The 16767-nt window shown below is 39.8% G+C and overlaps 1 protein-coding gene across 9 annotated transcripts in view; it reads left to right on the forward strand.

Moving 5' to 3' along the window:
- Rnf13 (ring finger protein 13) overlaps positions 1 to 16767 on the forward strand; it is a 117905-nt gene that overhangs the window by 59441 nt on the left and 41697 nt on the right. For 6 of the 9 annotated variants that reach the window (XM_020156340.2, XM_074059856.1, XM_074059854.1 and 3 more), the window contains 2 exons: positions 9032 to 9119; positions 15897 to 15987. In XM_020156340.2, the coding sequence (XP_020011929.2) occupies positions 9032 to 9119; positions 15897 to 15987 (179 nt within the window). Of the gene's footprint in view, positions 1 to 9031; positions 9130 to 15896; positions 15988 to 16767 lie in introns of all 9 variants that reach the window. The other 3 variants (XM_074059859.1, XM_074059857.1, XM_074059858.1) reach the window with 1 other exon arrangement.

Genomic DNA, 16767 nt, shown 5'->3' on the forward strand with positions numbered 1-16767 from the left:
TGTAATTTTCGGTATACAAGCCGTGCTGCTTTTGTTAAATTTATTCCTATAATATTTTATTCTTTCTGCTGATACTTATGTGTATGTGTGTGTCTGTCTGTATATATTATATACATCTATTTATATAGTTACTCTTTTCCCTTAATTTTATTTTAGATTGTTCAAGCTAGTGTATTGGAAAACAATTGCTTTTTATACATTGATCTTGTATATTGCCATATTACTGAATTGTTTGTTCAGTAGTTTATAGATTCTTAAGGTTTTATATAATACAATGGTGCCATTTGCACAGTGAGATAGTTTTACTTCCTTTCCAGTCTGTGTGCCTTTGTTTGATTTTCTTGCTGTTTTCTTGTCTAGACCTCTTGCGCAATGCTGACTAGCAGTGTGGAAAGTGGAACCCCTGCCCTTCTGCTGTCAGAGAATTGAGTCTTTCATTCTCCGGTACAGGGTTAGGAGTGGACTTTCAAATGCTTTTTGCCAGGTTGAGCAAGTCCCTCCACCCCAGCTTGTTGGTTGTTTTTTATTATGAGAAGGCACTGATTTTGTCAACTACACACTGCTAGCCATACCCTGAGTTTTGATATGTTTTTGTTTTGTTTTCATGGATCTCAAAGTTTTAAAAGTTTTACTTGTGGTTTATTTTTTGAGCCATGGTTATTTAGGACTGTGGTGTTTATTTTTAACATTTATGAATTTTCCAAATTTCCTTCTAATTTTTAAATTTCATTCCATTGTATTGAGGGAATATTCTTTATATGATTTCAGTACTTCTGAAGTTATAAAGTATTATTTTATGGCCTCTTGTGTTCGACCCTAGAGAATTTACATATGAGAAGACTGTTGCTGAGACGTTTGGATGTTCTATTGATGTGAATTAAGTCTAGATGACTTACATGTTGCTCTGGATGTTCTATTGATGTGACTTAAGTCTAGATGACTTACATGTTGCTCAGGCTTAGTGTTTTCTTACTGGTCATCTGGCTAGCATTTCTACTACCCATTTCTGAGAGGGGAGCATTGTAGTCTCCAGCTATTACTGGTGAATTGTACATTTCTTTCTGAATTCCCTCAGGTTTTGCTTCATGTGTTTTCGAGCCCTGTAATCAGTTGTGTATGTATGCATTGCTCCTGCAGCTTCCCAGTGGAAGACACTATAAAATGCCCCTCTTTGTCTTTGTAATTCTCTACATGGTGTATTTTTCCTTTTGTTTTACTTTCAATCTGTTTGTATCTTTTAATTGCACCAGGTGAGTCTCTCATAGACAATGTAGAATGTGAATCATGTTTTTTAATCCATTCTGCCAATCTGGCTTTTGATTGTCATGTTTAATCTTACTTGCATTTAATCTGATTACTCACAAGTATGATTTGCATGTGTCATATGTTGTTTCCTGCATGCCTTATGTCTTTATTTCTCTCATGTCCTGCCCTCTTTTGTATTAACCAGATATTTTCCAGCAGACTTTAAATTTTTTTTCTACTATATATACTGTATATTTGAGTTATTTTCATAGTGGCTGCCCTGGGTATTACGATTAACATCTTAACTTGAAACAATGTAGCTAAGTTTAGTACTGATTCAATCTAAGTAGTCCATAAAACTCTGCTCCATTTACCTTCTTTGTTTCTCTCTCTCTCTCTTTCTCTCTTCTGTTGTATGCAGCAAGCATCTTTATATGTTAGAAGCCCATCAACACATAATTATTATTTTATGCCATTGTGTCTTAAAACAGAAGAGTGACAACCCAAAATATCTTTATACTGTTTCCTTAATACCTATGCAGTTACATTCACTAATGTTTTTGTGTATGTGTGTGTGTAGATTCACGTTCTTATCTCCTCTCCATTTATTTTCCAGCCTCAAGTACCTTCTTTAATATTAGTTATAGGACTATTGACAAGTTCAGTTTTTGTTTATTTGTCAGTGTCTTAATTTTACCTTCATTCTTAAAAGAGAGTTTCACTGGATATAGGCTCCTAATCTCAGTTATTTCTTCTAGTAGTCTTTTGTACCTTCATCTAAGTGGATGATTATGTGAATAAAGGCTGTCTTGCTTCTTTGTCATTTCATCCATGCTGTCATGCACACTCCCCTCCTGCCCTCCTACCCTCCTTTCCCTGTGTCCTGCTCCTCCACCTTGCTGTGTTGGCTGAGTGCGGCAGCACTGTGTTGACTAGAGTGGCAGAGTGCACCTTGTCTTACTGCTGTTATTAAGAAGCGAGAATCCAGTCTTTCATCAGCAACTAGAATGTTACCTGCAGGACTTTTGTACATAGCACTACTAACAGAAAATATTTTAGAATATCAGTTTCTAATGTGAACACAGTTCACACTTGGCCAGAAAAGCAGATTGGGAGCAAAGACAATAAACATTCTTTAAAGCGGCTGAAGCTATCACATGAGTAAGCGTGAATTAACGTTTACTCACGCTCTCACCAGTGGTCAGCACTCAGAACGCATCTCAAACATGTTTATGCTGTAGTCAGAGAAATGGAACTTCCCTGTTATTATTCTCTACTTCTGTTTTTATTACTTATTAAATAACATTGTGACTTTTGAGTGGCATTTCTCCTAAATCACCCATCTATTCACAGTCAGTCCTCTTCTCACTTGCCAGTTAAATGGCCATTTTATACTTACGATAAAAGTATTGACGTCATAAACTAAACTCATGGTTGTGTTATCATTAAAGTTAGAAGTGGGTATATTTTAAATAACTTATTTCACCAAATGTCTTTTGCCCACCTGTGAAGATACCTGCTGGGGATGCATGTGTAGTGCTGATGGAACACACCTTTTGGCTGACTGGCGAAAGTCGTTTTTTAATATTGCTCAAACATGACAACATTCTCCATGCAAGAGAAGAACCATTGTGTAATTTATTTGAAGTGCAGACTTGCATTTCAAATAAAACTTTTCTAAGTGTGCCTTATTTTATGTGAGCAGCCCGTTGCCATTAGATGCGGTAATTGGGTTCTTTTCCACCAAGGAAAGTCACCCTTGTTGCATTTTTACCATTCTTGCAGGTATATAAGCCAGAAGTTTCCACATATTTGGAAACTGGGAAGAGGCATATTTGTAGTGCTTCTTCCCAGAGTGACAGTGAATGTGCTGAATTCATGTATAGATAAAGGGGGATGAGGACTGTGGCCCAGGTAGAAATGTGAATGGGTTATGTTTTGTTAGAAGTTTGTTCTCAAAAATAGGTAGCTAGTTTATTCCCAGTATTTATTGAACTAATAACTGAATTGATTTGCAGAAAATGTCTAAACTTTTGTCTTAACTCCTATTGTTATGGTCTACCTGTCCAAGTAACCTTGCTGCCCCTTAGATGTAGTGTGTGCACAGCCAGTCCCTGCTGTTTCCCTGCCAGAACAAGCTCAGTTTCTCAGCTGTCCCGCTCTGGCCAAAGGCTCCCCCAGATCCTCAGATGCAGAACGTGGTGGTGAAGAGCATCACTTGCCACATCCTGCCTTGTCATGATAGCTTTAGGGCTTCGATAAGATCTAATCACTGCCATATTGTTCTGAAACATCACTGTAGCTGTGCCAACCCCTGAGAAGAGGAAACTCCATGTATATGTTTCAGAGTGGTCTTCACGGTTCCACAGTCTGCCCCTTTCTTCCTCTCCTGTCATCCAATTCTATATCAGCAACAATAAAAGCAGAAACAGTAATTGTAACTAGCTCTTAGTATGTACCAGGCACTGTGTATGCACTCTTTAATGCCTTAAGTAAGTTAAATCCTCAGAACAACCTTTTAAATTGGGGTATCCTACTATAACAATTTTTGGGATGCTACTTGCTTAAATTCGTGCAGCTTACGTCTGAGAAAAGCAGGATTGAAGTCCAGATGGTCTGGTTTCATGACTGTACTTTTAGTTTGCTGTTGTTCCCGTAGCACTCTCAGGTGAGGTCATGACCATGTTCACTGTTGTGTTGTTGGTTTGCATGCCGTTTGTCTTACATTGTCCTCTTCTTCACATAGCAAAACTTCCTCCAGTTTTTCCCACTGTGGACTCAAGTTTGCTCACGTCCCAGAAAATCTGCTCTAGGTGTTTAACCCTGCAGCTGTCTTCTAAGTTTCTGTGAACTCTACTCTGGTACTTTTAACACTCTGGTACTTCTTGGCATATGCTATTTTCTTTGTAGGTGTTATTTTTCCCTTTTCAGTTTCCTCTTGCAGGTGTTTGAAAATGTGAAGTGAAGTGAGGTGAGGAATCCTGGGCCTCACACTGTCTACTGGGAAAGCTTGTGTGTTAGTCAGCTTTCTGTTACTGCAACAAGTACCTAAGACAAGCAACTTATTAAGAGAAAAGATTTGTGTTTGCTCATGGTTTCAGATCTTTCAGTCTGCATCCTTGGGCTGCTTTGCTTCTTGGACATGGTGAGGCAGTTAATTGTGGTGGAAGCACACTGCAGAGTGAGCTGCTCACCTCGCACCAGGTGGAAAGCATAGTGAGAGGCAGAGAACTCCTCAAGAGCACACCTGACCTAGAACCCCCACTGAGCCCTCCTCTTCCAGGCACCATCACTTTCTGAGGGGGACAAGCCTTAACTTGGGGCTTTGGAGGCACCACCGATCCAAACAATAGTACTGTGCCTCTTTCCGCCACCTAGTGAAGTAGTGTTCAAACCCCAGCTCTGCCCAAGGGTATCCTCAGGGCCTATCTTTCCTCATTTCTAAAATAAAGAAAAGAATGTCTGTGTTGTAAAGTTGTGTTGAATATTGCAGATAATAAATACCAAGTTTCTAGCAAATAGAGGCGTCTTTTGTTCTGTTGATAGTTTTCCCAGCTCCTTCAGATGGCTGTTATTCATGGTGGTCTAGAAAGCATAGTCACTCCTGTCCTCTGTTTAGTTGGTTTTAGTGTCAATGTCACGAGTTTGTATGGACTGGAGATGCAATGAACTATGGGATCGTTGCAGTCTGTCCTCTCCTTACTGATGACCCTTCCATCTGCAATTTGCTATCTTCTGACATCCTGACTACTTACAGTGCCAGCAATTCCTATTTCTTTGCAACTCTCGGTTCGATGCCACCTGGTCCTAATGATTCAGTTGCATTTAATTTGTTGATTAAATGTAAAATACTGAGTGTATTCACTGCAATTTGAATAGCTCTGACCGGTCTTCTTAAAAAGGCAGATTGGCAATATGATTTAGAAGGCGTTTCGTGTAGTCTGTAGTTTTGATGGCTGTTGGGGACTTCAGTTTTTGTTACTATGCGTGCTTTTTATTCATGAATCTTTGAGTTCTTTGCTTCCATCTGACACCATGTGTTTGAGGTTGTATTTTATGAATGTGAAATCTTCCACATGATTACTAAATGATTTAGGTTTTATTTCTGCCTCATGTGTTCTTAAAAATACCAGCTGCTGAATTTAATTTGACTGACACATGAATTTTGTAGTTGCTAAACATGAATGTATTTTCCTTGTTTGTATTCATAAGCATTTTGGTCCATATGTTAATGTGTTCCTTGATTTAATCTCATTTCTTTATTTTAAAAATCAATAAAACAACAGAAACCTTGGGAAACCCGTTGGTTAAATTTTTGAAAACGTTTCAAGTTTTGAAGTTTAAGCTTAGCTTACAAAATTCCTTCCTGTTTTAATGATTTCCCAAGTTTTCTATTTTAGGAGCTTTATTATTTTGTTAGTAAGACAGCTTTCGATGGTGATAGAATTTTATATTATTTCTATGAAAACAATTACATTTTGGCTTTGTGGAGGAAATATCTCTCCTCAGTCGCTCGTTTCAGTGTTAAGGACCGGGACCAGAGTTAGGCACACAGTGTGCTGTTATGAATCTGTTTGTCTGTAATGATGGATCTTAATAATTTGGAGTGAAAAGCATCTTACAGAATGGATGACCACTGTGACTTTCCACCAGAGACTGGAGGGCCTTCATGGGATAGTGCGTCGGATCTGGAAGAGAGTGGGAGCAGGTGGTGTGGATGGAGGCAGTTTGTGAGCAGGGCATGGCTTCTTGAGCTTGAAGGCCTGGTGGATATTCAGAAGACAAAGCCTGGCCCATAGGCGGTGGTAGGAGCAAATGCACAGAACGAGAATGTGGCTGGCCTGACCTTTGTGGATGTATGGCGTATTGAGATGTCTGTAAAGACTGATGACAGGCTTAGACTCACCTTGAGTTCTGCATTGTGCCCGACATACAGTATCTTACTCATTGTGTAAACTCTGCAGATACTTGTTGAATGAACTACAATTTTTACTTTTTTGTTCTTCTTGGACAGTCCTGGGGTTTGAACTCTGAACCTTGTACTTGGTAGTCATAGAGCAGATGCTCTGCTGCTTTAGCTACAAGTAGCTGGGATCACACACACGTGCCACCATGCCTGACTCTCCTGCTTTTTATTATGGTTCCTGAAGCCACTTTTCTCTGTGTCCTAACATGTTACGTCTTTGCTTTAATGTAGTTTCTGCAGAAATAAAAGTTGAATGTTAAGCCAGGCGTCAGTGGCTCATGCTTGGTAGCTTGTGCCTGTCTACCTGGGAGGCTGAGATCAGGAGATTGTGGTTTCAGTTAGTTCAAGAGACCCTGTCTCCAAAATAACCAGAGCAAAATGGACTGGAGATGTGGCTCAAGCAATAGAGTACCTGCTTTGCAAGTGTGAAGCCCTAAATTCAAACCCCAGTCACAACAACAACAACAAAAAGTTTATAATTTCATTGATTATGTGCAGTAGTTAGTTTTCAAAAACTTTAAACTTAGTTTCACATTAGGAAGAAATGGCTTTTGTTATTGACTTAATCTTGTATCTCTTAAAATATTTTTATGGTGAAAGGTGCTTTTTAGATGTCAAAGAAACATTTCTCCTCCGTTGCTTGGCTAACTTTTTAGGTATAGTTAAAACCATCATTAAAGCATCAGAGAAAGTAAGAGTAACCTTAACCAAGGGTGGGTTTAAATAAAAACTAAGTGAAGTCTGTACTGCTATGGTGATATACTGAGTAAACAGCAAGTTAATATAAATTGTGAATAAGAAATCAGGGTTAGAAACTGTAATGTCCTTCTTAAGAATTTCCTTCCTTTTTGGAAGTAGTAATGTCTATGGGGAAGAGGCTCTGGGCATCTTCTCTGTTTTTGTTGGATGATAAAATCCACCTAAAAATAAAACGTGTCCATGTACAAAACATGGACACTTACACTCTTGGTTATTGGCCTTTTCTTGCAGCACTATCCTTGTAACAGTTTGGTTTTTGTCATTGTTCCTAACAGTAGAGTAGTCTTGTGCCCGTGAGCTATTTATTTTAACTAGTTCTTTAAAAGTCTCTTTCTGGCCAATTTTATCACCTATGTTTGTAATATTATAATATGAACTGGTAATGTGAACCAGTACTTACTCATTTAGCTTGTCCAAGTGGTATTTATCTAATCATTTCCTACTCTGTCAGGCTGTTTCATAGGTACTGTGGAGGCTACAGAGATGAACAAAGTATTAATTTCTTGAGATACTTGTATCTCCTGCAGATTCTGGCTTTTTTCAGTAACAGGGTAAAATGACTCTGATTTATTTATACCACCGTCCCTTTCAGAAATCCAGTTTGCACTGGTGGGTAGTGTTAGAGAAGTCAAGGGAAGCAGAGAAGGGACTTTGCAGAGGCAGCTAGCTCCCTGACTGTGGTGGAAGCCCCAGCCTCCCTTCTGTTAGTGTGTTTCCACATCCAGGCTGTGTGGGTAACTGCAATTTGGCCCCCGGCTTTCCCTTAGGTTTTGGAGCTTGATTTAGGTTTTATTTTTACTGACTTACACTAGAGTTTTGACTTACTGTAATGCTGACAACTAAAACGGCTAATATTAGACCTGGAAATTATCTTAAGAGGGAAATTGCTTATTTCTTAAAAGTGTGAGTATTAAGGAACACTGAAAGATATATCTGTGAAGTGATCATAAAGTGATATAGTTCAAGTTTCTTACCATATTAAGTATTCAAGACTATGTATATATATAAAGTATGTTTATAGTTTTGTTATGTAGTTTACATATAACTATGTATACTTTAAAACATTCAAAAGTATTTCAGTATTCAAAGATAATGTGTGTATATGTATGTACACACACATATAAAATGTTTGCCTACTTAATTTTTATTTTACTTAACCCATATGGAAGTAACAGTTGGTCATTTTTACCAATGGTCTAACGATCATACAGTAAGTAGGTCTGGGTTTATTTCATTTAGAACAGATTGTTCTTTTTAAAGTAAGGTGTGATAGCATATTTAGACACTTTTCAGCATTTTTTTTTTTGGCAGAACTGAGGTTTGAAATCAGCCTCAAGCTCTCTGGGCCGGCACTATACCACTTGAACCACTTCATTCAAGAAAATGCCATACACCCGGCTATATTCTTACAGCGCAAAGGTTCCTGTTTTAGATGTGAACGTTAGGAATGCTTAAATAGCTGTGTTGCACCAGAATAAACAACCTCAGGCTGGAGGCATTTTTAATTTCTTCATAGTTTTCAAAAGAAAATGTAAAGAACATAATTGATCAAGCTAATAATAAAAAATGTGTTTTGAGATGCATCTCAAAAGTATTATTTTATATATGGGAAAGTGTTGTTGAGACATTCCCATTTTAAAGTTTAGGAAGCTAAGAATTGTAGAATAAAGTCTATAACCCTTCTGAGTTTCCCCTCCTAAGTGCAGGGCTGGGAGTTGAATGCTGAAGGTCTAATGACAGCTGGGCTGATGACGGGCAAGTCTCCATTAGAAACAGACATGTTTAGCTCTGGGTTCTTTTAGTGTTGGAGCCAGATCCTTGTCCTGCATTTGCTTTTTGTTTCACCCAGTGCCGTGAATGAACTCAGGATGATACCTGAAGAAGTCATAGATGATTACTTGTAAACATTTATTACGTTTCAAAAACTCCTGAGATCTAGTCCTGGGTGCACGTAATTTAGTTCTAGATACATAGTGCAGACCTACGGATATTTATAGAAGTTGAGGCATGTTATGACAGAGCTCTGTCTTCCTCATGACATGATTGTTTTCTGATTTGCAGGTTTTAAACGCTCAGCGAGCAGGGTACAAGGCAGCCATAGTCCACAATGTCGATTCCGACGACCTCATTAGCATGGGATCCAACGACAGTAAGTACAGGTATCACTTTTCTTCTCTCCTGCTTGACAGATCATTTGAAACTGAAAGGTCAACAGGATTTTCCTTCTCATTTTCTGCTTAAACAGCAAAATTATTCTCTATGAGATAATTCTCAGTTGTTAGACCTCTTGGGATAATTTTATTCACAAAACAGGTGGAATTGACTTGTTCTTTTCTGAGCTATGTATTTTACTTACTGATATTTTCTTAATACCCCCAAGAGTAATGAGAGCTTTAAACAGAGATAAAAATGCTGAGTTAGGAATGCCATAGAAATGTTTTTGGATTTGTTTAGATATTTCACAACATTAGCTTTTAGAACATAAACACATACACCAGACATTGACTATATTCTGCTGGAGTTTCAAAGCCATAAAAGTTGTTTTTTTAGTTTTAGTGGTTCTGGGACTTGAGCTCAGGGCTCCATACTTGCCAGGCATGTGCTCTAACACTTGAGCCACCCTCCCAGCCCTTTTTGCTTTCATTGTTTTTCAGATAGTTTCTGGCACTTTTGCCTTGAGGCCAGCCTTGGACCACCATCCTGCTGTCTCCACCTCCCATGTTGCTGGGATTACAGTTGTGAGCCACTGTGTCAAGTGAAGGCCACACACTGTGCTTTCTTAATTCAGTTGGTTATTTGCCTTTGACATTAGACTGAAGCACTTAACAGTTTTCCATCTTAAATGAGAATCTTTCTTTACTGTCTTCTAAACTTTAGCTTATGGGGAAATTAGCCAATTTTAGTAAAACAGCTGGCTTTATCCAGTGATTTTTAAGCTGTATCTTCACTGACTTCTAGCTTCTACAATTGAGTTTATCCATTCTGATGGGGGTGGGGGATACTTCAAGGTAGCTTTGATTTGCATCTCCCTAATGATTAGGAAGCATTCGGTCATATGTCTTCTTTTGAGAAGCGTCTGTTTGGCTCTGTTGCCCATTTTTAAATGAGGATATTTCTTTTTCACTGCTGAGTGGCTATCAGCCCTTGTCAGACACACAGCTTGTCGGCACTCTCCATTCTGTGGGCTGCCCCTTTGCTCTGTTGATGTTTGATTTGCTATGCAGAGGGCACTGCAGATTTGGCACATCGTCCTTTTCCTTTAAACACTTCCCTTTTAAAAAATTGTCTCAGTTGGTACATCTTAGGTGAGCAACTTTTAGGATCTGTATTATATTACTGGGAGAATGAAAAGGGTGTATCCTCTGGCCTGAAACCTAACTCAAGATCCAATTCAAATCAACTGTGTAACTTTGAGCAAGTCGCTTTTTCTTTGTGTGTTTTGCTGAAGGCTTGAGACCAGGGTGTAGCAAATCACCAAGATCTTCTCAGAGACTGAATGTCTTTGGGGTTGAACAAACTGGTTATCATTTATAGAAGGTTTACTCTTTCTTCATGTTTTCAATAAAAGTTTTGCAAGTTTGAAGTGTGTGTTTCCTTCAGTTCTGTCTTTGCAATACCATCAAATCTTTTTGTGGTAATTCTGGCCGTTCCTAAGAAGAATAAATGTGCTAAGTATTGAAAGTAGCACATAGACATAGAATCCTCCTGTTGCCATGCAAATGTTCCAACTTAGTTGTGATACTTCAAAATTTGCTCAGAATTTGTAGTCTTCATCTTACTGCTTGGGTTACTTTTTGAGGTATTTTGCTCTATCCTTATGCATGTGTGTGCTTAAACATCTCACTGGCCAAAGGCAAGTGTTGTAAAGACCTTTGCTGTTCGCACCTTGCTGTTAACTTGTGGAGGAAAGGAATGCAGGCTTTTAACCCTTAGTCCCTACCTACGAGGAATACCAGCATTTCCCTGCAGGTTCAAAAGCCCCTTTCTGCCTGCCTTTCTACAATGAGTATGCCCATTTTTATCTCAGCCAGGACACAGAATCGGTTGATTTGCTGAGCCAGTAACATTCTTTATGTTTAGGAGGCTGCAGTATGCGGGAAGTGCAGCGGTCTCAGAGCCAGAAATGTGAATTTCTTCCAGGCAGGTCAAAGCACCAACTATCCATGCCTTGGGAAAGTTGCTTAGCCTTTCTTACCCCATTAGTGAATTGGTTTTATTTTTATTTAGCCTGACAGCACGGTAAAGATAGGAGAGGTGTATGGGTGTGTCATGGCCTAGTGGGAGGAGACTAGAAAGGGGCCAGCTCTGCTGCTTCTCCTTTCCTTCAGCAAGCATTCTTTGATGGCTTGTGCTGTATCCTGCATGGTTGTAGGTGGCGCTACTGCAGCAGGGCTTGATGACATCAAAGGCACTGCCTTCATACTTTCAGTGACATAAAAAGTACAGCGGGCAAGAATGTGCCTTCTGGACACTTATCTACCAGGATTTGCACCTCTGCTCCTCCACCTAAGAGCTGCATGGCCCTGGATTCGTGACCCAGCATGGCTGTGCCTCAGTTTTCTCACTTGTGAAAATGGGGATGAGGCTGGAACTTATCTCATTGGTTGCTGTGAGGTTTGCACGAAGTCAGGCTGTGAAGCATCTAGAAGACTCCTGTTCTTAGTCCCCTTGAAAGCTGTTCAGCCACTATCATATCATTGCTTCCTGGGTGAGAGAGAAGGTCAGGTGATGTGCTGTGAAGAAAGCCTGCAGGCTGAGGTGCTGTAGCCTCAGGGCCAGGAGGAAGGAGGCTGCTTCAGATGGGTGGGCAGAGAGGCTGTGTGAGCATCATCCCAGAGGACATGCAGCAGGGCTTCATGGAGAGGAGCCCCAGCAGAGCTCTGCTGCTGTTGCCCAGGGCTGTGCAAAGCCACAGCCACTGGAGTAGAGAGCAAGGGACAGAGTGGCAGCCGTGGCCACACCACGTGCGGCGTATCACACAGCACTGTGATAAGTCAGCTCTGTTGGATTTCGTCTGAGTAGCTAGAAGGCGTGACGTGAGCTCATCTCATCACTTCAGCTGGGATTTTGTTTGTTTAGTTTTTTGGTTTTTGGGCTTTTTCTTTGGGCCAGTACTGGGGGTTGAACTCAGGACCTCTAGGCAGGTGCTCTACCACTTGAGCCATGCCCCTAGCCCACTTTAGCTGTTCTTTAGAGAGTAGATTGAAGGTGAAAGATGGGCATCAGTGCCCATACAGAGACCATTAAGAACATGGTGGCACTGTTGCTCACTCCTGTAATCCTGGCTGTTTGGAAGGCTGAGATTGGAAGGATCGAGGTTCAAGACCAGTCAGGGCAAATAGTTCATGAGACCTCATCTCTAGAATAACCAGCGCAAAATGGACTAGAGGAGTGCTCAGAAGGCAGAGTGCCTGCTTTGCGGTCATACACACACACAAGAATGTCATACAGCAACCAAGCAAGAGCGACAGCACCTTAGAGTCCTAGCAGTTAGGTGATGAGAAGTAGTAGGGTTATGGATGTATTGGGAAGGTGACAGAATTCGATGTGGGGAGTGAAGGAGAGGGAGAGTCAAACATGACTCCAAGATGTCTAGTTGGAGACCGAGTTCTGGTGTTCATGGATGGGCAAGAGTAGAGGCGAGTGCACTGAAAGTGACTCTGAGTGTTCTATTTGAGGAGCAACAGCTCTAAGGCCCCTGAGCCGGTCAGCTGGGGGCACCGAGCAGCAGCTGTATGAGTCTGCAGAGTTCGGAGCTGGCCCGATATCATGATTTTCCTGTGGTAGTTGCATGGGTTTGACAGTGTGCGTTTCTCAGAGGTAACATGCATACTGAGATTAAAACGCAGTTTTTTAAAAGCTTTTGTGAAATAAAACATTTTTGTCAGTAGATAAATTATGTTATAGGGATTAAAGCCTATGAGAACTGGACACAAGCAAGGCGAGATGCAGTTAATTGTTTTTAGCTCCCAGCCACACAACAGGGAAAGGCAGAACGGCTGAGTCTACTAAGTTGTGTTCAGAGAAGCAGGAGTGTGCCTGTTGCAATGTCACACCCCTTCCTGTGTCTCCACCCTGTTTGCTGCTATGAAAGATCCCTGAAGGAGGAAGAGGGGATTTTGCCTTTTGGGGCTTTACTTTGGGCTTTTGGACTTTTTGCTTGGCTTTTTGCTTTTTTGCTTTGGGGGTGCTTTTTGCCTTTGAATATTGGGAAGACACTTTTACTTTGGGCCTTTTGGTGTGGGAAGCTTTTGGAAGGGAAAAGAATTGTTGAAGGGAAAAATTGCTGAAGGGAAAAGAATTGTTGAAGGGAAAATGCTAAAGGGAAAAGGGAAAAATTGTTGAATGGAATTGTTGAAGGGAAAATGCTAAAGGGAAAAGGGAAAAATTGTTGAAGGGAATTGTTGAAGGGAAAATGCTAAAGAAGAGTTGATAGAAAGTCTGCGCTGAAAATTTTAACATAGGCTTCAGAAAGCAAAGCTGAGAAAGAACTTCATATGTCGACCTTAGGAAAGCTAAAGAAAAGCCAAAGAGAGCAGGGGACAGTGCAAGTGCAAGTCTAAGGATCTAGACCTTAAGAGTTATGCATGTGCAGGTGTTTGCTCAAACTTGGCTGTTTGCAAGTTTGAGCACCAAGGCTTTGAGAGAGCTAAAGAGAGATGGGACAGTGCAAGCCTGGGGGCAAAAGACTTTAAGAGAAATTCATCTAAAGATAAGCTAAGAGCAAACATGGGACAGTGGGAGCCTAAGGAAAGAGGATTTAAGCAAGGTTTTGAAGAACTGCAAGGAGCAAGTCCTTAAAGAATCAAGATAGAGAAAAGAAGCAATGAGGGTTGTGCGTCTCCACCCAAACACCCAATATACCTGACCCCAACTTTCTGTCTGTCTGTCTATCCTGTGTCTTTTCTAAAATCTCCAGTCACCCCCAGTTAAGCCCAGTTAGATCCAGTAATAACTTCACTCCAGAAAGGGAGAGGGTGCGAGAAACAGCACCCTCTTCAGTGTTATATCCAAGGTAGCTGTTAGTATTTGAAGATAGCATTTCCCCTTTTTATTTTAATCCTCTTCCTAAAAAGAAGCATTTTCTGCATCTCTTTAGGTATCATAACTCAGAAGTTAATTGTTCTCTATAGTTACAAGACTAATTATAATTACAAGTCAATTGCTATATATGTGTATGTATACATATACACATCAGGTAGATATTTTCTGTCTTGCTAAGAGATTTTTCTCTTAGATTTTACTTTATTTGATAATTAAAACTTGGAATTATATACTCTTTGTAAGATGCTTTATTCTTTCATACTCTGATAAACTCAAGGAGAAACTGTTGACTTATAATTAGTAACCATATATGCACGATCCTATGACATTACTCTGCTGCTGTTAAAGATAATGTAGATGTTTATTTATTGACATGACAGGATATCTGAGGCATGTCACTGAGTGGGAAAAAAAGCTTTTTTTCTATTATTGTAGGATAATCATTGATACAAGAATAATTTTTTTGATTCCATCAATAGAAAACACTGATTAAATGTTCCTTGACTGGTCATTTTGGTTCCTCCCTTTTTGGGGCTTCCCCTGGGGGTGGGGAGGTAGGGGGGTGGGACTATGACTAATGTGCGTGGGAGTGAATGTTTACATTTATGTAAAGCAGTCTGGAAGTGAAAAACTTTAATCTACCAAGGTTTCCAGGATCTAAAAGTTTGTCTTTATGAGGATAAAAAACCCAGATGGGTGGGCTTTTTGAGGTCAGGGGAAGGAGTTAAGTACAAAAGACAAGGAAGGAATTTTGGAGGGCAAAGGAACTTCAGTGTGTTTGTGGTTGTGTGACCATTCTGTGTACAGGAGACCTACAGAACTGTTGACTTCTGCAGGTAAAACTGGCCTTCAGGTGAGAGGGATTATGGTTGTGTTTTGGATTTTATTTTCTTGTCCCAGCCCCCCCATTTTAAATGCATACTGAATGTGTTATTTTTTAAAGTATAGAACAAAGTTTTTTTGAAAACTATAAAAAAAAAACCAAAGGGCTTTCTCTAAAGCCAGGTGTGTTCAATGAACTCACAGCTCATCAGGCTGCCTTTTTTGTTAGCAATACTAAGAAGATATTTTTATTTCTGTTACTGAGTAATGGGTAATTTTTACAAAATTCTTTTTCAGTGGCATTTGACTTTGGTGTTGAATATGAGTGTGAATTTCAAATTTCTTTAAATGCTAGTCACAGAAGGAAGTTTTACCATAAACTCCAGGGGAAGTAGAAATTTACCACCCTCCCTTACCCACGCCCTTCACCAACTCTTTTCAGCCTTTCACTCTAAGACCAGAGGTGGGTGGGGTTAGTTTTTAAATTGTCATTTAAAGTGGTCATATACCATCTTTGCTTGTTTCTCTCCTGGAAATGGGTAGGTAAAGCTTTTTCTCCTTTTCACTTAGGAATTAAGTTATGTGTGGGGAGAAAACCCTAAAATTTCTTCTTCATCTTCCCTTTTGAACAGTTGAATTTGTATCTATAGAAGAATAAACAAATGCAAATATCAAAGGTCAAAATGTCTTTCAGAAATTAGTTCTCAACCTCATATATCTGTAGAGATAAGTGATTCAGTGAGCTAATGTATATGTTACAAAGTATTAACTGTGTTGTTGTAGGGCTTTGTTTTTCAGCACTGGGGCTTGAACTTGGCCTCACACTTGCTAGGCAGGTGCTCAACCACTCAAGCCACTCAGCCAGCCCAGCTTTGTCATTGTAAATGTTGCAATGTTTCTAAACTACTTTGATGAGTATAAATCTGCAGTCTGGAAATCAACTACTAGCCTATTTGAGGTTGGTTGTAATTGTTCCCAGTTACACTTGACGTGAAGAAGAGCGTTGGTTGATGGTTCGTAAGACTGGCTTTTACAAATAACCCTGTTATTCTTTCTGTAGTTGAGGTGCTAAAGAAAATCGACATTCCATCTGTCTTTATTGGTGAATCATCAGCTAATTCCCTGAAAGATGAATTCACATATGAAAAAGGGTGAGTAACAAGCAGCAGAAATGTGTGACTTATAATTGCTCTTTATTTCAGGGTAGATTTGTGTATAATGCTAGTGTAATCAAAATTGTTTTAGAATGAACTCTATTGTGCTAAACTACCACTTTTTCAGTCATGATTTTAAGATTTACCATATTGTGCTCTATTGTTCTCTTCCTTTTGTATACGACTGCATAGTCAAATACACTCATGCTACAGAGAGCTGCTAATGTTGGCACCAATGCTGCTAAAAGATAAAACTTTCCATCTTATAGTTAATCAAACCACTGGTATTTAAAAACAGTGCAGTTTACATGTTCTGTGAAAAATGTGTCATGTTTTATTTAAAAGAAATTATTTTATAAACACAGAATCTAAAGCCTGATGTAAATGATGTACTTTTACAAAGCCAAGAAGTCATTTTTAAAGCTGTGAAAGTTGATTTAGACTAAGAACTTCTATATAAAAACTCACCCCCCAAATAGTCTCATTACAGAGGTAGCACAGGCTAAAACTCAGTACAGCACAGTTGTCTCACGGACAGCAGTGCCATGGGTGTGGGAGAGGCTCGTGAAACACGTCTCAGGTATAGCAGTCAGTACCTGGAGTAGGAACAGCAAGTACTAATAAAAGCACCCAGGGTTTACTGAGCATTTAGTGAGACCAGGCCCACACAAGCTCAAGACTGCTGTTTCTCCTTGTAACTCTCACAACAACCCTCTGGATGTTGTTGTCATCATCCTTTGTTGTCTACCCAGCCAACAGAGCACACCGGCACTCTGA

Source organism: Castor canadensis, chromosome 17 (genome assembly GCF_047511655.1).
Source record: "Castor canadensis chromosome 17, mCasCan1.hap1v2, whole genome shotgun sequence".
Lineage (NCBI taxonomy): Eukaryota > Metazoa > Chordata > Mammalia > Rodentia > Castoridae > Castor > Castor canadensis.